General features: G+C 39.4%; 2 protein-coding genes across 7 annotated transcripts; both read left to right on the top strand.

Annotated features, from left to right (window-relative positions):
* Positions 1 to 22,982, top strand: LOC128362415 (flavin-containing monooxygenase 5-like). 2 transcript variants are annotated; one of them, XM_053323162.1, is made up of 10 exons: positions 1 to 132; positions 257 to 445; positions 549 to 714; positions 848 to 990; positions 1,731 to 1,930; positions 2,227 to 2,362; positions 2,450 to 2,669; positions 2,854 to 2,926; positions 3,136 to 3,388; positions 3,540 to 3,689. In XM_053323162.1, exons 1-10 carry the CDS (start codon positions 1 to 3, stop codon positions 3,687 to 3,689), a joined length of 1,662 nt encoding a protein of 553 aa, XP_053179137.1. The 2 variants fall into 2 exon arrangements, with proteins under 2 accessions (XP_053179137.1, XP_053179136.1); XM_053323161.1 differs by lacking the exons at positions 1 to 132; positions 257 to 445; positions 549 to 714; ... (5 more) ...; positions 3,136 to 3,388; positions 3,540 to 3,689 and adding exons at positions 17,749 to 17,877; positions 18,370 to 18,508; positions 18,597 to 18,785; ... (5 more) ...; positions 21,811 to 21,883; positions 21,984 to 22,982.
* LOC128362414 (flavin-containing monooxygenase 5-like) lies at positions 5,625 to 17,262 on the top strand. Of its 5 annotated transcripts, XM_053323157.1 has the most exons (11): positions 5,639 to 5,811; positions 5,959 to 6,099; positions 6,204 to 6,392; positions 6,534 to 6,699; positions 6,840 to 6,982; positions 7,251 to 7,450; positions 7,967 to 8,200; positions 8,293 to 8,414; positions 8,545 to 8,617; positions 8,750 to 8,819; positions 8,902 to 9,788. In XM_053323157.1, the coding sequence occupies exons 2-11, from the start codon at positions 5,968 to 5,970 to the stop codon at positions 9,256 to 9,258; spliced, it is 1,686 nt and encodes a 561-aa protein (XP_053179132.1). In that variant the 5' UTR covers positions 5,639 to 5,811; positions 5,959 to 5,967; the 3' UTR covers positions 9,259 to 9,788. The 5 variants fall into 5 exon arrangements, with proteins under 5 accessions (XP_053179134.1, XP_053179135.1, XP_053179131.1 ...); XM_053323159.1 differs by lacking the exon at positions 8,902 to 9,788 and adding an exon at positions 10,000 to 10,690 and having other exon boundaries at positions 5,625 to 5,811; positions 6,204 to 6,699; XM_053323160.1 differs by lacking the exon at positions 8,902 to 9,788 and adding an exon at positions 12,568 to 12,669 and having other exon boundaries at positions 5,627 to 5,811; positions 6,204 to 6,699.

The raw sequence follows: 22,982 nt of genomic DNA, 5'->3' as shown, positions 1-22,982 counted from the left end.
ATGGTGCGGAGAGTAGCAGTGATCGGGGCAGGCCCCTCTGGTCTGACCAGCATTAAGGCTTGTCTGGATGAGGGCCTGGAGCCAATCTGCTTTGAAAGCAGCGATGACATGGGCGGACTGTGGAAGTTCAAGGCAAGACTCTAGATGAACTTTTTTTGGCTTAAATATGCATATAATATCAGATGAATTGGACTAAGCTGCTGTCAATCTTACCGTCATTTTTTAACATCTGTCCTTTGAAAACACTTCTCTGCAGGAAGTGTCGGAGCCCAACAGGGCCAGTATCTACCGTTCCCTCACCATCAATATTTCCAAGGAGATGATGTGTTACAGTGACTTCCCCATTCCCGCTGATTACCCCAACTACATGCACCACTCCAAAATCCTAATTTACTTCAGGATGTATGCAGAACACTTCAAATTGCTGCAACACATTCGCTTCCAGGTGACAAGACTTACAAAGAACAAGGAAGAGTGTGTTTGTCAGATATTCTTGCTACTGTTTGAAATATATCTTCAAACTATTCTCCTTCATGTTAATATTTCAGACCTCAGTGAAGAGTGTCAGACCGAGACCAGATTTCTCTCGCACTGGTCAGTGGGAAGTGGTCACTGAGAATAGAGATGGACAAGAGGAGAGGCATGTCTTTGATGCAGTGATCTGCTGCTCTGGTCACTACACCTACCCTAACTTGCCACTCAAAGACTTCCCAGGTAAGGACACATTAATCGTATTTCTGCAACAAACAACAGCTATATATTGCAACATCTGTTCTAATATACATCACAGTAGAGAAACACTATATATCTATAATATTATAATATGAAATATTCTGTTATGTTTCAGGAATTGAGACATTTGATGGAAAATACTTTCACAGCTGGGACTACAAGGGGCCTGAAGAAATGTATGGGAAGAGAGTGGTGGTTGTCGGCATTGGTAACTCAGGGGGTGACATCGCTGTGGAGGGAAGCAGAGTTGCAGAGCAGGTTTGGACTTTTTTGTGATTTCACTCATACTCTTTAATTAACTGAAATCAAACCTTTTTTTCTACTACTGCATACATCTCTTCTCTGTAAATAATTAATCATATGTTCTCTTTTGACAAAAATGAAATGAAGAGGGAGAAATTTATATTTGAAATTCTTTTTTTTTCATAATGCTGCCCTCTAGTTGTGCATTGTTTGTGATGAAATGCTGTTCTATTATTTATTTACCTAGCTGGTGGCATTCAATCATAAGCAGAACAGAAAGTCACACTGAGACTGACAGCATTCTGCTACACAACAAAAGAGCCACAGACTCTGAACAACCCACCTTAGCTTTCCTGCTAAACTTGTCTTCTAAAATGTGAACACGAATATGAAATTGTGACTTTGGTTTCATTAGAATCTGTTCTGGCCATTGCTCCTGTTAGCAAAACACCAACTAATAGCTACAGCAGTTTGTTAACTTTGTCTCCCATTCTCTATGGTGTAACACAGGTACCTTGCCAGCTAATGTCAATTAAGCCAGCCTCTGAGACAAAAAAGAGCCTTTCAGATAGTTTTCCATACTCCTTTTTCCTTCATTTTAATGATAGAAACTATAATCAACGTATTTAAAATGTGATTTCAGTTGGACTTTTAACACATCACAACACATCTTCAGGCTCATTCATTCATATTGTTTTTGTGTTTTTGTGCCTACCTCTCTCCTTGTCTACGTTCCTGTCTGTACCCCCCCGCAGATGTATGTGAGCACTCGTAGTGGTGCCTGGGTAATCCGTCAGGTGTCTGACAACGGCCTGCCAGTGGACATGAAGTACAACACACGTTTCGTCCACATCTTGTTCCAGCTGTTGCCAATCAACTTTTTCAACTGGTTTGGCGAGAACAAAATCAATGCCATGTATGATCACACTATGTATGCCCTAAAACCCAAACACAGGTAAGGTTTTTCTGTTCCCTCATGCTTTTAATACAAACATTAGAAACATTATGGTTTACACTAATGCACTCAGGACCGCACAGTATATATATAGTATATAGTATCACACTATATTCTCCCATTGTCACTGAAGTATGCAGCCAATAAAGTCAATCATTACACTGTGCATAATGATGAAAGGTGTAGCTAATCTGGTGATGCACAGTTTAACTCTCCTTCTGTCATCATCATCAAAATACCTCAAACCCGCCATTGTCGTTAACTTTCTCCTCCTCCGCTTCACCTCCCCTCTACAGGCTCTTCAGTCAGATCCCAGTGATTAATGACGACCTGCCTTTAAAGATACTGTCTGGGTCCGTCGTCGTCAAACCAAACGTCAAAGAAATCCGTGGCTCTACTGTGGTGTTTGAGGATGGCAGCTTTGTGGAAAAGGTCAGAGAGCTGTAAGAATACCCTCAAGAGTCTCCCTGTACTTCAAGCTAAATCTAAAATCTCTAACTTATTTCTTCTTTGCTACAGGTGGATACGATTGTGTTCGCTACAGGTTATAACTATGATTTCCCTTACTTGCCAAGCAATACTATGTACAAGTCTGGGCACCGTGTGGGTCTGTACAAGCATGTTTTCCCCCCCAACATGGAACATCCCACTCTGGCTGTGGTGGGTTTCATCCACGCTCTTGGAGCCATTATGCCTCAGGCTGAAATACAGGCCCGCTGGGTCACACGTGTCTTCAAAGGTGAGGCCACATGTGTGTTTTAAACCAGCATGTCACTGAGGTTCCTTAGGAATACTCACACAGTGTTTATCACATTCAGCTCATATCTGAAATCCATGCCCAGTTTATCACCTGGCACTAAACTCCAGACTTTCAGTGCACATGTCAGTCTACTTACCTCAACTTTCTGCCTTTTGCTCTTTAGGACTTAAAAAGCTGCCCTCAAATGAGGCCATGAAAAAGGCTGTTGAGAATGACACCAAGGACATTGAGAAAAGGTAAAGCTCCCCTTTTCTGTTATCTCCTTTTGGAGTAAATTAATGCTCACACTCACATATCCTCTGTCAATCCTCTGACTACTTCTAAGTTTCTGACAGCAATCTAAACTCTCAGAATTAAATTGTTTCATTCATGGAGAGGAAATAAATTGAGAATATTCTACTGACCAAGTGTAATCCTAAATTAATTTTTTATATCCTCCCCACAGTTTCATCGTGTCAAAGTTGACACCGCTGCAGGTGGACTTTGTTTCCTACATGGACGATATAGCTGGAGAGATCGGAGCGCGGCCAAGTCTCCCCTGGCTGTTCTTCACAGACTATCCACTTTATAAGAGGGTACTGTGGGGACCTGTCACATCCTACCAGTACCGCTTGATGGGACCAGGGAAATGGGAGGGTGCCCGCAAATCAATCTTCACCCAGTTTGATCGCATGTACCAGCCCTTAAAAACCAGACAGGTCTGAAATGAGTGTTGTACATTATCTTTACTTACTAATGTAATGCTAAATACACTGTACAGTCCTACTTTATCTGAACATGGAATACTGTATGAGTGGCTGACCATGTGACCAAATGTAAATGTAATCTAATCCCTCCTGTCTCTCTCAGGTGGTGGAAGCAGAGGCCTCCATCACTGGCCGACTGTTCAAATTGAGCCTGACTGTCATGGCCGGAGGAGCTGCCATCTACTACATCCATGTTCGCAACCCAACTACCATCCCCACCCTGCTGTCCAACCTCCGTCCACAAACAGCCTGAATATGCTGCATCAGTTAAATGGTGTGCATAGGACTCTCATGCACACAAACTAAATACCAAATGTTTCTATAATAGATATCTCTGTCTGAGGTGCTGATTAATGCTAGAGATAGCACTGTATCTATCCAGCCATTATAACTAACTATTTTACATGAGTATGACAAAATATGTCATGAAGAAAATGTAACATCTTAGTTTAAATATGTTGTAAACATATCAAACATATTGTTCACTTTGCCTGTATCTTACACTGACTTCAGTTATAAGACAGGATTCACACCTGGGTCTCCATTGTCAAAAGTACACACATCAACCTTCTTGACCATCACACACCTTGCAATACCTTTGCCCCTACACTATATGAAAGTCCCACTACTTCCAATATTGGAATATTTCTGTGTGAATAAAACAATATAAACTTTACATTATACTTCTCTTCTGAGTCATCTTGTCTCCAGTCACAAGATATATACTAACTTGACTATATGTACATGGAAATGATCTTGGTCACTTAATCATTTCATATTCTCAGTACTGGCCCTGAGGTGGTAAAGAGATTGTAACTCTGGAAGATACCAGCTAACTTAAACTTTTGACGCTTCATATCAATGTCAGCTGAACTTTCAAATGCATTTTCCACAGTATGATGGCTGTAGATTGTGTTCCTCATCTCTTACAGTGTCGTTACACTCTGAGCTTAGTGTCAGGGGCAGTGTGGAGAATAGGAATTGTCACAGTAACAAGAACAGTTACACATATATATGGACACATCAGTATTCTATTGAGACAGACAGGAACTGTCCTTTAAAAAATAGCCTAGCCAAGAAATATCTCACACACAATCCCCTGTGAAACCACAATTTGTAGTTTTTACACTTCAGTTTTTGTATGGATTGAATAATGTACTAACCAAACTGAGCATAAGGTCTACTATGTCAGTCAACAGCACCAATATTCTAAATGTTTATTTTTGAGTGAAATCAAATATTTACAGTGTAGTCTCAAAGTTGACAACCCTGCATGTGGGCTTGCCTATGGACAACTTAGCTGGAGTGACAGTGACAGTTGACAGCTACCATAGCTAGGTATGCTATCCTACAAAGACGGCAACCTTGATGTTGATGATGTCACCTCCCCATTCCCCATAGGAGGGTGTTGTGAGAACCTATTACAGCCTACCAACATTGCTTTATGCGACCAGAGAAATGAGAAGAATAGCAATCCTCAGACAGTTTAGCTGTATGTACCAGACATTTCTGAAATGAATGTTGTTATTTCAGTGTTATACATGCTAAATGTACAGTACAGATATCAGCTGTGCCCCTGGTACTCTGACACTACTCTGGTACACTATCATGTATTTTTTGAGCCTGAACTCAGGTCTGCCGGCTGTGGGGTCTTCATCATTTTATCTGGACCTCCATCAGCCTCTCTTTCCATCCTCACCTGCCAAGGCCGACTTAAGCACCCATCTCTGGGATACACACTCGCCACACACTTTACTCAGTGTCATCTTAAGACATTGGAAATGAAAACTGAAGCAAAGTCCTTCGCCACTGTTATACCTGACGGACGTGGCATTACCATTTACCATGTGTTGTTTATATTTTAAGTATATGTTGCGTAATAGTACTATAGTAAATCAGTTTTAGCTTCAGTTCTACTGTAAGGGAAGACTTGGTTCACTGACCAAAATAGCAGTGAATTCCGACTGAAACCACCAATGCAGCTATGGATGAGCATCCATGTATAATAATAATTGTATCAATCAGATTAATGATGAGTGAATATTTTTCTTAAGTAAAATGTAATGCTATCAGATGTTTATAATTCAGGATGGTAAGATATCCAGGTCAAAGGTTAACTTAGGAAAACAGAACCTTCCTCTTCCACTTTAATTTTCCTTTACAGTCACTTGTTGCTTTGCAGAACAACAATGAACACATTCCGCTGCAGGACATTTGGAGACATTTCCACTCCACCAAGCAGGGTTAAAGTCCCTCCCCTGCAGTAACTGATTAGTTGATAAGCAACAGCTCAGCTCATGTGAACTTACAGCCTGTTTAACAGCTGATCGCAGCTGCACAGTACGTCAGGATCAACTTACTGGAGGAAAAAGAAGGTGAGAGCCAAGAAGCGAAATCTTCACTCTGTTTCAACAGCTCATTTAATTCGTCTCACTGATCTATAACACTCAACACTCAAATGTTGCAGCATTCTTCAGTTTAAAGGTGCAGTGTGTGATATATTTTGTTTCTCCCTACACAAGAGCTCAGTAATGGTTCAACGTGTGGCAGTGATTGGAGCGGGTAGTTCCGGTCTGGTCTGTATTAAGGTCTGTGTTGATGAGGGCCTGGAGCCTGTCTGCTTTGAAAGCACTGATGACTTTGGTGGCCTGTGGAAATTTAAGGTGCAGTTTTAAAGAGAATACACATATTACCCTTTTTGTAAGTTTCATATTTGTTCAAATGTCAGTTTTTATCAGTTTTGTACATTGACGTCATGTTTCCACAGGATTCTCCTGAGCCAGAGCGATCCAGTATCTACCGTTCATTGGTGGTCAACACCTCCAAAGAGATGATGTGTTTCAGCGATTTTCCAATGCCTGCTGACTACCCAAACTACATGCACAACTCTCAGCTCCTGCAGTACTTCAGGCTCTATGCTGAGCATTTTGATTTGCTCAAATACATTAACTTCCAGGTTAATTCTGTTTCATCATACCAAGAGTGCCACTGTCTTTTCACATATTTCTATAGCATACTGAAATGTAAAGTTCTTTGTGTGTGTGTGTTTGTTTATGTGTGTGTGTGTGTGTGTGTGTGTGTGTGTGTGTGTGTTCAGACCACAGTGAGGAGTGTTACACAAAGACCAGATTTCTCCGTTTCTGGTCAGTGGGATGTAGTGACCATTAACAGAGACGGAGAGGAAGAGAGGCATGTCTTTGATGGAGTTCTAGTGTGTTCAGGCCACTACACCCATCCTGTCCTGCCCCTGTCAGACTTTCCAGGTTAGACATCACTTTTCAAATATGTTAGTTAAGCATATATTGTCATTCAAGTTTGAGAGCATTTGATTTTAGTGGGTTGATTTATTTTAGAGTGGTGCATTCTTACAGGAAACTCTCTGTTTTCCTTTGTATTTCTCTAGGACATGAGACGTTTTCTGGAAAGTGTCTTCACAGCTGGGAATATAAAGACGCAGATATATGCAGAGGCAAGAGGGTGGTGGTGGTTGGTATTGGAAACTCTGGAGGAGATATTGCTGCAGAGATTAGCAGATCTGCAGAGAAGGTGAGACAGAAGAAGAGTACATAAGCCTTGTAACCAATGTTTTGGCAGTAGTAACCAAGGAACATAAATGAGAAAATTGTGCTTTCACATAGTCCATTCATTTTCACTTTATTCTTATGTTTGATTTTTATTTTACTACTTAGTGAACTTACTTAGTTTAATCATAGAAAAACAGTTTGTTGGTGAAAAAAATTACACATCTTTAATATGTCCATTTTTTTCTGTAGAGTGATGACAATGTTACACTCCTTTCTTCTTTCTCTGACAGACATTTCTCAGCACACGGCAGGGGGCTTGGGTGATTGGCAGGATGTCCAGCAATGGTCTTCCCCTAGATATGACAGCTATCACCAGGCTCAACAACATCCTCATGCAGCTTCTTCCTAAGACTCTGGTCAACTGGGCAGCAGAGAGAGTACTGAACCAGAAATATGACCACAGACTATATGGCCTGAAGCCAAGACACAGGTGACCCATATCCACTTGGATGACTTATCTGAGAGCCCCTTCTTATGGTTTATTGATAGGTACTTCTTTTGTTTTTTTGTCACACTGGTTGGTTTCATTTATTTTACTACATATTTTGTCTTAGACCATAGTCATACTTTTTTGACAATATAAATTGGAGGTGTAGTGCAATCATACACATAGCATACTTTGATAACTTTACTTTTTACATACATGAATATTTTTTTTAAAGTACAGAATCTTTATCTTACTCCCAATTATTTATGTTACAGTATCAATTTTAATTGATAGATTCATAGATATAAAATAAGTGGACAAAGATAACATTTCATCAGCATTAATTACATAGTAAGAAATGGATTATGCACAAAGTTTTATCAATGACATCCGTCTAATACCAGCAGGGTATCAGCTGTGCAGACAATGAGATACAAAGCTGTAATTTTGAACGTGAGACAATGTTTGCAGCAAGATATATATTGATTAACTCTATTCATTATTTCTTCTCTTTCACAGACTTATGGACAAAAAGCCTTTGATCAATGATGACCTTCCTGGCCGAATTCTTCAGGGGGCACTAGTCATGAAACCTAATCTGAAAGGGTTCAATGGCTCTGGAGTTGTATTTGAAGATGGTACTGTGGAGGAGAACATTGATGCTGTGGTGTTCTGTACTGGTTATAATGGAACCTTCCCATTTCTGCCTTCAGCTCTGTCTGATGGGCCTAAGGGAGAGCTGACATTGTACAAGTAAGTACATAGTAGACAGAGTGCTGTATATTCCTGTATTATCCATTGGACTATCACCTATATTGTAATATATATTTTTTTTCATATTTAAGGAGAGTGTTTCCTCCTTCTCTACAACACCCCACTTTGGCTGTCATGGGTCTTTTCCAAACAAAAGGACCAATCATTCCCATAGTGGAAATGCAGGCACGGTGGGCTGTTAAAGTGTTTACAGGTAAACATTTGTGAGCTTAACACACACACACACACACACACACACACACACACACACACACACACACACACACACACACAGACAGGATTAAGAAGCAAGACATGTTAGTTTGTTCAGTTTCATCTTTAAGGTTTGAGCTGCCTTCCACCCAAGGAGAAAATGCTGGCTGTCATTGAGTCTGAGAGGAAAAGAAACATGAAGAGGTATACATCCTTTTAACACTTATCTCTTTTAGATGACGCAGCCAGATTTAAAATGCAGAATTTCAGTTTTCATACTTTAAATATGTATTATGAATGATGACATATTAATCTTTTTTTTCTTTGTTTTCTCAGCTATTCTTGCCCACGACAGGCTGCCCTCCAGGTGGATTACATCCCTCTCCTGGATTTCATGGCTAATGAGGTCAGTTCAGTTCAGTTCTATATAAAAGTGTGTTTCATCATATGTAAAAGACACAACCATCATGACAGACGTCTAATCACAGGTTGGGGTTCGACCAAACTTCCTGAGACTACTACTAAGAGATCCTGTCCTCTGGGTGAAGGTCTTCTGTGGTCCCTGTACTCCATATCAATATCGTCTCACTGGGCCTGGACAGTGGGCCGGCGCCCGCCAGGCTATCCTCACTCAGTGGGAGCGGGTGGAGCAACCTTTCAGAACCAGAGTGATACCAGAACCGGAGGAAACACCGTCTGTCCTCTTCTCTCCTTGGCTGCTCACGTTAGGAGGAACTGTGATTATGGCTGTGCTTCTGTCTAAAAATGAGGTTGTTCCAGCGCTGCAGGGTGCAGCTCAGACTCTGGACAGGTGCAAGATTTTCCTCAAGGACATCTGGTCCTGAGTGAGTAGGTAACAGATTTAAAGAGTGGAGATGAGTAGATTGAAAGAAGGTGTTTTAGTCCATTTTTTCTCTCTCCTTTTGAAGAAGGTGTACAGTAAGACTCATGTTTGTGTAGGTTTACAATTGGTTGGATGTTGCACAAGAACAATGTTTTTAATTTATGATGGTATTCAGGAAACCACCGCTGAGTTGTGGTTACTGCAGGATGTGGGTTAAGAGGTGAATCTGGGACATTAGACAACAAAAACTGACCTGAATAGACCTACAGTATCATACCACTGTATTGAAATAGTAATGCTAAGTCCAATAATACCTTCTATCTTTTTGCACAATATGTTAATGTATCCAAGTCACAGTGTAGGCTATCCTACATGTGGAGAATGTTTGTTGTGTTTGGTGGGTTATTTGCTTGGGGAGCACACCCGCAGGAGTCCACTTTAAAACAGTACTGTCTCAGAAGCCAAGTGAGGAAGATACTTTGAATGAAGTCAGTTCTCTACAAGAACTACTGTAATATGATGACATAAAATAAACAGATTGTGAAACTTTTTTTTCTCCAACATTTTTTACATGTCTTTTATATTACTTTTCATATTCTTTTGCTACCATGGTTATTTTAAACATCCTGTTTACTGTATGCTTTAAACTAACATGTTCTTTATTTGAAATCACCTTTCACGTTTAGAGAATCTACATTATTTCTCCATGTTAATATGACGTTTTTTTTTTTTAAGTTTACAGTTCTGCACAAAAAAAAATCAACATTGTTTGAAAAAGGTGACCTCTAACGACTACTTTTTCACCCTGACAACTACTGACAACCAACTAACATGGACTAAAGCTGTTTGAACATGGAAGATGTGAGATTTATTCATTTAATCATCTTGTTTTAACGTGTATTTTACCACTGAGACAGAACTCATCAGCCTACATATGATTGATCAAACCTGACTGACCATTTACATCTCTGTAAAAAACCCCAGAGGACCATATGAGATTTAGGCCAGGTTTGAACAGATAAATCATCTTTGAACAAGGATAAACTGTCTAATAATAAGCATAAAGGCTGAAAGACTAAAATTAATTTTGCATCATAAGACAGTCCAAAAATTCTTAATCACAGATTAAATTTGACACTTTTCATACCATACGAAACACACAAAATAGTCATGAAAACTATACATATCACATCATAGAACTGTAATACTGTAAAATACCCTACTTTTTTCTAAGAATGAACCACTGTGAAATAAAGTTATCAATAAAGATATCAATAATCAGGCATCCAACACATAACTCCTATTCATTTCCTATTAGTAGTAGTAGTAATAGTAATTCAAACTGTGAAAAAGTATTGAGACTCTCTTATATTTCCACTCAAAGGGCTAGAAACAAATATAACTAACTTAATAACCTTATATAAAGTCGGAGCATTTTCCATTGCCATGACACTACCAAAACTCTTTTTTTTCTCAATAAACTCTATTTTCATTACCATAATATACAAAAACTCTCGATAGGAAACATGTGCATTATTTTTACAATACAAAGATATCTCCATTACAAATAAAATCTACAAGGCCATAGACATAAAAAGATATATATATATAAAGAAAAGAAAATACAATTAAAAAAAACAAATATTTTGTTGCAATATCATTTAAGATATCATTTTATTATTGCATATTTTTTTTTATCAGTAATTAGCATTTCTTCAATTTTTATATCTGGTAAGACTATCTGTACACTGGAAGGAGAGAGAGTATTTTTTATCAACTGTATTAGTGGAACTGGAATAGCTTTACATATTTTGCTGTATTCCCTATAAGAGCACTGCATATTACATTTTTCATTGAAAGAGTTGAGTTGTAAGATTGAACCATGCTCATCCAACAGGTCAGCAACAAAAAATATTTTCTTATCACACCATTTTTGATTGTATAAGGTTTTTCTATTTGATGTAATTGCTCTGTTGTTCCACAATGTGGAGCCACGTGGACTAAAATTGTGGGTAAATTTCCCAGTATCTTAACACTTGTTCATGAAATTTTGACAATTTCAAAGGTAATTTTGTGATTTAAAAATCGCATGTTTGTGTTGAATCAATATGCAGCATTTCTCTATTGCATGTGTTTTGGGGGTTTGTGTCGTTTTGATTTTGCAGCATTTTGTTGTTGCATTTGTTTTGTGTGTTTGTGTGTCTTTGGTTCTGCGTCGTTTCTTTGTTTGCAGCGTGTTTCCGTTACAGCATTTTGTTGTTGCATGTGTTTGTGTGTATTTGGTTCTGCACCGTTTATGTAGCCTATTTGCAGCGTTTGGCCCTTGCTGAGCCCTTGTCGGCCACCGTAGTTTTCTATTGATGTAGACTTCTTTCAATTACTCTAAAAACATGATAAGATCAACGATTCACTGTTCAGAAAAAGCTTTTGTTGAGTTAATTTCTTCACTTGTTGTAAGGACCCACTGTTGATCAATCATTAGCCTGTATTGTGTGTCTGTTAAAACGTGGCTGAGTGGGTAACAGATTAAAAGACTGAAGAGAGGTAGACTGGAGGAGGATGTTTTAGTCCATTATTTCTTTCTCCTTGTGAAGAAGAGGTAAGACTCATGTTTGTGTTGGCTTGCAACTGGTTGAATGGTACTAGAACAATGTTTTTGTAATTAATAAGTGAATGGCATGTTGAGTTGTGGTTACTATTATGTGGGTGAGTGAATATTGTGTCTCTGTGTTGGAGCTGTAGTTACAGCACAGACACGTAGACCTAATGGCTGCCATCTTCTCAGGCTTCAGAGTTGCTCCTCTGACATTTAAGTTTGAGTAATTTTCACATAAAAGACTCAATTTACTGTCATGTTTTATTCCTTTTCAATATGTGCTTCCTCTGTTTAGTACATATTTTACACACAGACAATGTTTCTGTATATGTAAATAAAAATTGGTACTTTTTAACCCTTTTAAAGTTTTGATTAGAAACAAATTTGCTTCCTTATTTATTGTTCAGTCACTGTAATTGCCACTGGAATCTAGTTATATCCTGCTATAAATATTTCTATTAGTTAGTTTTATATTAGTTTAAAATATAATAAGTTAGTTACAGAAATAATATCATCCATTATCATTAAACATGCATTTCAGCAAGCTGTATATACTGTAAATAACCACCTACGTTGTGCATAGAAAATAAAATGTTTTGCCCATAAATGTTTATTTCAGCACTCATCTTGTTGTGAAAGAGCTTTGACACATTTTGGATTTGAGTGATATTTTCTATCCACTTTCTCCACTCTCACTTCTACTCAGTCTTCCAGTCCAGTCACTGTCTCAGTCTCCGTCGCTGAGAGCAGTGCTTCCTCTCCAGCATGGTTCAGAGGGTGGCAGTGATCGGTGCAGGGCCATCTGGTCTGACCAGCATCAAGGCCTGTTTGGATGAAGGTCTGAAGCCCAGCTGCTTTGAGAGCAGCCATGATATTGGTGGTCTGTGGAGATATAAGGTGAGGGACAATGTCTTTATCTGGTAATTTGTCACTAAATTAAATAAAAAAAATGTTTAAATAAGCAGGAAGTTAACTAAACATCTCAACTTTTGGAACTTTTTTCATGCTTGGTATTACAAAAATATACTTGCAAGTAGCTGACTAATGCTCTTATACTTTAAAAGGCCTCTGAAGTTTGGGGCATGTTATGTGGTACATGTATGATATAATGTATAATGATATCCTGTACTTGTAACAGTTTAATTTCCCACAAGCAATAAATCACTCTCTGCATCATCCCTACTTTAGGAGCAGCCAGAACCTGGACGAGCCAACATCTATCAGTCGGTGATCATCAACAGCTCCAAAGAGATGATGTCTTTCAGTGACTTCCCTCCTCCAGCTGAGCTCCCCAACAACATGCACCACTCTGAGGTGCTGCTTTACCTGCGACTCTACGCTCAGGCCTTCAAACTTCTGCAGCACATTCACTTCCAGGTTAGTGACCTAGTGATTTACTAAAGGCAAGGCAAGGCAAGGCAGTTTTATTTATATAGCGCATTTCATACACAATGGCAATTCAATGTGTTTTACATAAAACAGAAAAACATGTAATTTGAGAAACTTAAAACATACAATTAACCCCCCCCTCACCCCCCCATAATAAAAACAAAGTACAGAAAAATAGAAAGACATAAATAAAATGATTGCAGCATAAAATAATAAATTAGCTTTAAAATCATTAAAAGGACACATTAAACACATTTTTAACACATTATCTCTTTAAGTTTATATGAGGGTAAAGCTATTTCAACTCTTTTGATTTCACAAATATGAATGTGATAGATGATGACAAATATCAATGTCCTGCTCAGACTTCTGTGGTCAGTGTGAGTCAGAGCCCAGACTTTGCTGTGACAGGCCAGTGGGAGGTGCAGACAGAGACGAGAGAGGGTCAAAAGAAGACTCATGTTTTTGATGCAGTGATGGTTTGCACCGGACACTTCACCCAGCCTCACCTGCCGCTCAGAGACTTCCCAGGTATTTGCATTATTCCACCACCAGGTGTCACACTATCAGTGCTCTTCAATTGGGGTTCAACTATGGCTATGTGTAAAATAATACTTTTCTCTTATTCCATTTAAGGTATAGAGAATTTTGAAGGCAGGTATTTCCACAGTTGGGAATACCGCAACGCAGAGGGTCTGCAGGGGAAAAGAGTGGTGGTGATTGGGATTGGGAACTCTGGGGGTGATATTGCTGTGGATATCAGTCGAGTGGCTGAGAAGGTGAACAACTAAATTACATTTTTTAAAGCATTGTGATGTTGAAATTATAAAGAGGAGCATGTTAATCTGTGCTGTCCTGTGCTGACTGGACCCGCAGGTTTACCTCAGTACCAGGAGTGGAGCATGGGTGGTCAGCCGTGTAGGACTGGGTGGGCTCCCAGTTGACCTAGTTGGGACTTCTCGGATGGATATGATGATAGGGAGGCTCTTCCCCTCATGGATCAACAGCATGTTGGAGAAGAATCTCAATCAATCATTTAACCACAGACTATATGGCCTGAGACCAAAACATGGGTAACAAGATCATATTAACATTATCTGCATCTATGTCTTCAAAGTGATTGTTACAAGACTGTGTGTGTGTGTGTGTGTGTGTGTGTGTGTGTGTGTGTGTGTGTGTGTGTGTGTGTGTGTGTGTGTGTGTGTATTTTTTTTTCTTTCTCCACTATTTCTTGTACATAGACAGCTAAAAAAAAGTCTCCACAAAATTAGAGAATTTTCAGTTTCTTTATGTATCCATCTTTTAAAATGTTACCACCATACACTGTATAGGTTGCAGTATTTTTTACCATTATTTTATGTAGAAGTAAAACACTTGGCCTGGTGGTGAAGTACACATCATCGTGATCCAGAGTGTGCAGGTTTAAATGACTAAACAAGAAGAATACAAAAAAACAATTCAAAATAGTGAGAGACTTGCAGGAACTACTTGGTTCATGCAGTTTTCTTGATTTGTAATAAGAGAGCAAGATGTAAGATACTGACCTGATTCAGACTGCAGAGAACAACCTGATCTCTACCCTGTCCTCCTGCATTATTGTACCTATTCAAGTCTTGACTATATGTTTGTGCCACTGAAACACTCCTTATGGGTGACTTATACAGCTCTACTGTCCTCTTGGCAGTTTTTTTGCACAGATCCCTGTTGTGAATGATGACTTGCCTGCCCGGATCATCTCAGGTCGTGTTCAGATTAAATCAAATGTGAAGGAGTTCCGTGGTTCCAGTGTGGTCTTTTTTGATGGGAGCATTATAGACAAGGTGTGTATATTGTGAATTCATTAGACTGTGGCTCTAATGTGGAAATGGTGTCACAGTTACTACTTGGACTCTCACTCCTCTTTAGTTTTCATATTCTTTGTTGCCTCTTGGATCATTTTTAATCTTTTATTATTATTTATTATTTGGTTATGAAAATGCAATAATCACACGGTTATTGAATATTCATGAGTTTTCTGTGTATGTCATACAGGTGGACGTAGTGATGTTTGCCACAGGGTACAACTACAGCTTCCCCTTCCTGCCCTCAGCTCTGCAGGCTAAATGTGGTTACAGGCTACATCTGTACAAACATGTGTTCCCTCCTGGACTGATCCAGCCTACACTGGCAGTGGTGGGCTTCATCCACGGGCTTGGAGCCATTAACCCTCTGGCTGAAATGCAGGCTCGCTGGGCCACTAGGGTTTTTAAAGGTAAAGTACAACACAGAAACTATGAGTTTTATGTGCCGCCTGTCTGAGAAGATACCTCACTTAATGGTGAAGGCATTTATTGATACAAAGGATGTGTTTTCTCAATTTTCTCAATGCAGGCTTAACAACCCTTCCCTCTGAGGAGACGATGAGGGAGGAAATTGAGAAAGACACAGCAACAATGCATCAGAGGTAACAAATCATTCTTATGCTGAATTACAGAAAGTCTGCAAGCTCCATATTAAACTGTGCAATGACTACAAATAATCCACTCTATTGTTGTGAATGTTTGTTATTATTATTATTATTATTATTATTATTAGACTCCTCTTGGCCTGATACACCAGGTATGATAAAGGTTCCATGAACATCTTGTCCATGTTTCTTTCTCTACAAATTGGCCCATGGTTTACACTCAGAGCACATAAAAAAACTGGCAACTGCACCACCATTTAGTCATCTAAGAAAAGCAATGGGATAGTTAAGAAAGATGGGAAATATTAAGGAGGATGCACTATGAAATCTGCCCAAGTAATCAGCAGGGCCTGGGTCTGCCTGTTCTAGTTGTAAATTATAGTATGTTATTGATTAAATTACCTATTTAAATAGAAGGACATTAATAATGTGTATTTCTGCTTGCTTGTACATGTTACTGTTATCTGACCTTTCTCGCTTCTTTTATATGAAACATTTGTAACTAGAAGTCGAGTCAGTAAGTGTTATATAAAATGTTGTTTTTTTATTGTTCCCTGTGCTCATAGATTTTCCTGCTCAGAGCGTAACCCCCTTCAGGTGGACTACATTCCGTACCTGGACTCTGTGGCGGAGCAGGTGGGGGTTCGACCAAACGTCCTGTGGCTTCTGCTGAGGGACCCTAGACTGGCACTAGAGGTTTTGCTTGGTCCGTGCACTCCATATCAGTATCGTCTGACTGGACCGGGCCAGTGGGCTGGAGCACGTCAGGCCATTCTCACTCAGTGGGAGCGGGTGTTTCTGCCTTTCAGGACCAGAGTAGAACCAGAACCAGAGATCTCCAAACCTTCTTCAAAACTGGGCATCATCATGGCTTTTTCAGGTGCAGCTCTGCTGTGCGGTTTCTTCTACAATAAACAACAGCTGAAAATCTGTTGACCTTTTTTTGTGGTCCAGAGAACTGGACTGGATTGTTAGATGTTACATTTTCTAGACTAAAACCAGCAGATGGAGACAAAGCAAAAAACAGCTCATTGAAGGAATTAAAGATCTGCTGATACATTATAACAAAAGTTATAACCAGTGATTTTATTAATGGTTGATCAATCCATTTCTAATGTTTTATCAATCAATAAGTAATTACACCTTTTGTGTTGCTGAGCTGTGAAAATGATCTTTTTATCTGTCCTCTTCTACCATTAACTTTTAATCTGTTTTACTACATAGGAAGTTATTGTCTTTGCTCCCAGAACTTATTCCTACAATCTGTCCCTAAAGCCTGTACTGACCTGGGAAAAAGTTTTATTCTGCTGCTCTCTCTACTTGAAATCAGTTGCCAAATGATCTGAATCTTCAGGATGTGGTCTGACTGGATGCTTTAAAGTCTGTCTAAATGACTTGGAAGCAGCCATGTCTGGCTTTAGATGCTCTGACTGATTCTTGTTGCACCTGTTTGATCCTTGATGTTGATAACTCGTAATGAATAGTCTACTGATGAATGTTTTAAATATTTTATGATTTTGAAATGTATTCCTTATTTTCATTGGAAACTGTTGTATGTTTATGTCTGCATTTTTATGTCTGGATGCCCTTATTAAAGACATTTTCAAGCTCAGACTTTTCCTGAAAATAAAATTAATGATATTGATCAGCTATTTGAAAACCATGAACATCTAACATTTTGACTCATTATGAAGCTAGCTGAGTTATTGACTCAGTAAAGTGGTAAACTAATGAGCATTAGGTAATGATTTACAGTACATAAAGCCACATTTTGTAACTGCATATTTTATCAGACAGGGAGAATGTAAGCTGTGTTTATATATTAAGCCTATTAAATCTGCTGTGTATTGTATGTATGAACTATGGTCCAAAATAAAGAAACCTAACTGGCTAGTTATACTGCCCACTTATTGTAACGTGGGTGGAGTCTCTGACTTCCTTTTACCGAAGATAATGAGATTCTTACTGGTTGTGAAGTCTAGCGTTATGTTGTTTTCATGGAGAGGCGCTGTCTGTTTGCTTTTCCACAAACCTTACATAACCCTGGCGCTACAGTGTATCAAGGGTTAGACTAGGTCGTTTTTGCATTTGCTTAATGTTTTACTCGATCTCACTCCGCCCGTTGAGTTACAGTAGCCTACAGTACATGCAGCACGAAAAACGTCATTTACTCCCACGAATTGCAACAGGTAAGAACATGCATAGGCTACATTTACAGTTACAGTATGTCGTCATTTTTCAGTAACGTTTTAACGCTGTACAGCAGGATCCATCCAGATGAGTGATACAGTACATGCTGCACTTCGGTAGTTGATTGTTGACATCGTCTGTACACATTGACCAGCTGACTAACAAAATTGAAGTTTGGTCGGGATAGCGCATTTATAGCCTTTTAAAAACTCTGTGTCAGATGTGACAGCCAGGCACCTCTCTCGTGCTGTATAGATCAAACTTTTATCGAAACGACTTGTGACTGCTCTTTATTACTGCAGGCACCTTCTTATATTTGCGGATTCAATATTTGCACATCAGCTGTAAGTGCTCCAGTAAAGTACTGTAGAGTACACTGCACTGTCCATGAAACGAGCAAACCGTTATAACTTCAGGTTGTGTGCATTAATGTATGTTGTTGTAGTGAAATAATACATGTTTCAAACTAATCTGGGTCTCCTTTTACACAGCTGAAGTATGACCCGTCGTGTGGCAGTGATCGGGGGAGGTAGTTCAGGTCTGGCCTGTATCAAGTGCTGCCTGGATGAGGGGCTGGAGCCTGTCTGCTTCGAAAGCAGCGATGACATTGGTGGTCTGTGGAGGTTTAAGGTGGGTGCAGGTCGGATTTTCTTTTCTTCACAGAGTATAAGAGAGAATAAATATTTGATCTCTTCCTGGCTGATGTGGTTTATTGCAGGAGAATCCTGAGCCAGACCGGGCCAGCATCTACCACTCTGTCATCATCAACACCTCCAAGGAGATGATGTGTTTCAGTGATTTTCCCATCCCTGCACACTTCCCCAACTTCATGCACAACTCCCTCATCATGGACTACTTTCGGATGTATGCTGATCACTTCCAGCTCACCAAGCACATACGCTTCAATGTGAGGATGCTTCACTTATTACCTTCTCTGTCCTTGAAATGAGGCATGGCTAATTTGCCCCAGCCTTAAATGTGAAATGTTGCTTAGTTACCAGATGAAGAAATCTGTGTTTGCTTTTATGCATGCTTGTTATTAACAAACTGTTATCTGCTGCTGTTTTTCTGTCGCCCAGACCAAAGTCTTGCAGGTGAAGCAGAGATCGGATTTTTCTCGTTCAGGCCAGTGGGATGTTGAGACAGAGAACAAGGATGGCAAAAAGGAGAAACACATATTTGATGCTGTGATGATCTGTATTGGTCATCACTGCAACCCCAACATGCCTCTCCATGACTTCCCAGGTACCACTTATAGACTATAAATAACTAGCAACATGAAGAGGAAACTGTTAATGGCAACCATATACATTGAGGTTACATAATACTGTATTTACAGAGGGCGACACCACCCAAAGAGAATGGTGTTGTCAGTATAATGGCCTTAAACCTTGGCCTATATATTATTAGGGCAATTCTGTAATGTAGGCAAAGTCTCAAACACAGATCAAAGTCTTCTGCAGCAGTAAATGAGTAAAGAAGCACTTTGTAAAGCAAAGTCTGTTTTTTTTCAGGCATTGATACTTTCCAGGGAAAATACTTCCACAGTCGAGACTACAAGACTCCTGAAGAGTGGAGGAATAAAAAGGCTGTAGTGATTGGAATAGGAAACTCTGGAGGAGACATAGCAGTGGAGCTGAGCAGAGTCACTAAGCAGGTTGGATTGGCTGAGTTACATACCAACAATCCAGATATATGTGTCTGGATTGTTTTACATTCAAGATATTTAATGCAAAATCACTTTTTTTTAATTAATTATTTTTACACATTTTCATGTAACATTTTATACAGCAGCATTCATTCCACCAGCACAGGTGGATAAAGGATAAATAGCTAATTACAATAAATTACAGTCAAAAAGTCAATGAGCAAAACAAATCAATAATCAACCAAATGATCTAGAAGTAAATGTAAAGCTGAACACACCCAATCTAGTCAGTTGTTTATTATTCTGAATCAGTGTTGAACCAGGTTGAAGGTCTGCATGATCTGAAACACATTTATAATAGAGAGTTAGCACAAAGTTATTGTTGACCTTTGTTTTGACTATTAGATGGGAAGATTAGATAAAAATTAAACGAAATGTGTGACTTGTGTAACACCTGTCTAATCATTTGACCCTTCTGGACTTTGTTGTAAACCTGCGTCAAGTGATCGTGTCCCAAACTATAAAAACAAGTGTAAAATCACTGACCAGTAACTGAGCATTGTGTTTTGAGTGCATCATATTCCACATATTAAATGCAATATGCAGTTTGTTAATGTTAAAAAAAAAATTTAATCAAAAACATACATTTTAATTAGCCTAAACAGCTGCGCCTCTTATAGGGCTTGGTATAGTTAGGTTTTTCTATATTCAGTTGTAAATTTCAATATACTTATACATTTTGTATCACCACTGATAATGAATGAATAAGTGAGTTTTTCCAAAATGCCAAACTTTTCTCCCTGAGATTTGCCTGTCTGGTTAAAGATGATGGTAACAGTGGCACACAACCACAACGTTACACATTACATGAGATTACAGTCTTCCACTGTTCGTACTAAACAAGAACACCATGTCCTCTCTCCATGTTTTCAGCTCTACCTGAGCACTCGAAGGGGAGCCTGGATCTTGAACAGAGTTGGCGACAATGGCTTGCCCCTTGATATGCTTTTTAACAGGGTGGTGGATGCAATACGGAAAATCCTTCCCTTTGGTTTTTTCTGTGGTCTTGGAGAGACAACACTCAACCGAAGATTTGACCATAGTCTGTACAATCTAAAGCCAAAGCACAGGTACTGTATTCACATATGTCTTGTACAATTATTTCTATCACAGCTACAGTATAGTGTAGCTTGGAAATATAGCTTTCGAAGTATAGCATGTTTTAACCCAGCAGAAGGCAAAACCTAAGAAATCCAATGCCAGTCTGTTAAACCTCTGTTTACCAAATGCAGAAGAAAATATTTGGACAACTTCCGGCCATGAAATTTGTTGCCGATATTTATGATCCCTAATTAATTCTAATAATTATGGTGTCTGCTTGACCTTCACTAGGGCCCTTCTCAGGAAAAGATGTCGATTTTCACAGAAGAAATATCAAAATCTAGTTGACAGATTGTTGTGAATTTATCAAACACAATCATGCACACCAAATGATGAACCTTCTTTAATTTTGGGCATTCGCTGAGCTTTTCTCTAGTAACACCTTCAGGTAAACTTTCCTTTTTAATGACTTACATCCTCTCCTTGAGCACTGCCTTAAGACAAAGTTCACATTTCTAGCCTCACTATTAGGATGGCTCTATAGCACAATTATAAACTTATCAGAAGTTTCTTCCTCTGCACCATGCCTTCATACTTTTAGGCTTATTTGAATCCAAGTCCCTCCAATATGTATTCATTAGTCTGAATTTAAATCTCAGGTTGTTCAGCCAGCATCCCACAGTGAACGATGAGCTGCCCAACCGCATCCTATCTGGAACAGTTCAGGTGAAACCCAACATCCGCAGATTTCAAGGGTCCAGTGTGGAGTTTGAAGATGGAAGTGTAGTGGAAGATGTTGACCTGGTGGTATGTTATTTGTGTATAACACTCATAATTGCTTGTTCCGCTTTCTTCCTTACTCTTGTGACTGAGATAAGTTGCCTGTCTTGCAGGTCTTTGCCACGGGTTACAAGTTTTCCTTTCCATTCCTGGCCTCACAAGTTGTCTCAGTGACTGACAACAAAGCATCTCTGTACAAGTATGTGTTTCCTCCTGAGCTGGACCGCCCCACTCTGGCCATCATTGGTTTAGTACAGCCACTGGGAGCCATCATGCCCATCTCGGAGATGCAGGCCAGATGGGCAACACGTGTCTTTAAAGGTAGTACAGGTTCCAACAGTATTTTCAGGATTAAGTGTGTAAGAAGGCAACTCACTGAATGACAATGTCTCCTTTTAAATAGGCTGCACCAAGCTTCCCTCAACAACTGCAATGCTTAAGGAAATCGAGTGCAAGAAGGAGATGATGGCTAAAAGGTTATGCAGTGCTCAGTCTAGAGGTCACTTACATATGTTGGATCTGAAAAGTACCCAATCTTGTTATCCACAACATGTTCAACTCAAGTCTCTTTTTCAGGTATGTCACCAGTCAGAGACACACCATCCAGGTTGATTATCTCACCTACATGGATGAGATAGCAGAGGTGGTGGGGGTTCAACCCAGCATCTCCAGACTGCTGTTGACTGATCCCAGGCTGGGACTGAATTTGATGTTTGGTCCCAGCACCCCATACCAGTATCGTCTCAGAGGGCCAAGAAAGTGGGCCGGGGCCCGTCAGGCCATCCTGACTCAGTGGGAGAGAGTGGCTAAACCCATGCAGACCAGGCCCTGTGATGAGCCCAAAGCCAAGAGATCACTGAAGTGGCCTCTGATTCTGTCAGCTGCTGCTGTGGGTTTGGCTGCATATGTTAACAGGAACAGCCTTCCAGCTTTCCTACAAGATCCCACAGCACTGTTGGACAGGATAAAGGTGTACCTGCCTGCACAGTGATGTGCAATCAATACTCAAACCCTTTCAGCTGTGATTCGTCTTCTCTTTTAACACATTTGTCACACATGAATGTAGTTTTATATAATACCACTGCCTCTCCTGAAGTGGACAATATGCAGATATATGGAACATGAGTCTATTTCAATAAATGATAGCTTCAAACTGTTTCACTATATAAAAAGATATTATTCAACATATTACATTGGGTGATTATTTGAATCTGGATTTAACCTTTAAAGTATTTAATGCCAATATGTATTGGAGCAGAACTTTTGGCAGAAATATGTATAGTGCTTTTGTGTAGATTGCAATTTTAACTGAACATATTAGAACAGTGCTGTAATTTATAACTAAACAGTTTGTCAAAAATTAAACTTAAACTTAAAAAATCGGTGATTCTTGTATATACTTAATGGCTGAATGCATCATTGTAGAATCATTGTATTCATCACTGTCACATTTCCTTACAGAATATGTACATCAACCTCACAACAGTAATAATAATGCTAATGGAAAACTACATGTAACTTCTTGCGGAGAGTGCAACACATGATGACTGCTACAATAAACCGTGATACAATACC

This window comes from Scomber japonicus, chromosome 7 (genome assembly GCF_027409825.1).
Source record: "Scomber japonicus isolate fScoJap1 chromosome 7, fScoJap1.pri, whole genome shotgun sequence".
NCBI lineage: Eukaryota > Metazoa > Chordata > Actinopteri > Scombriformes > Scombridae > Scomber > Scomber japonicus.
The sequence above is the reverse complement of the archived record's forward strand: the minus strand, read 5'-3'. Positions and strand labels throughout refer to the sequence as shown.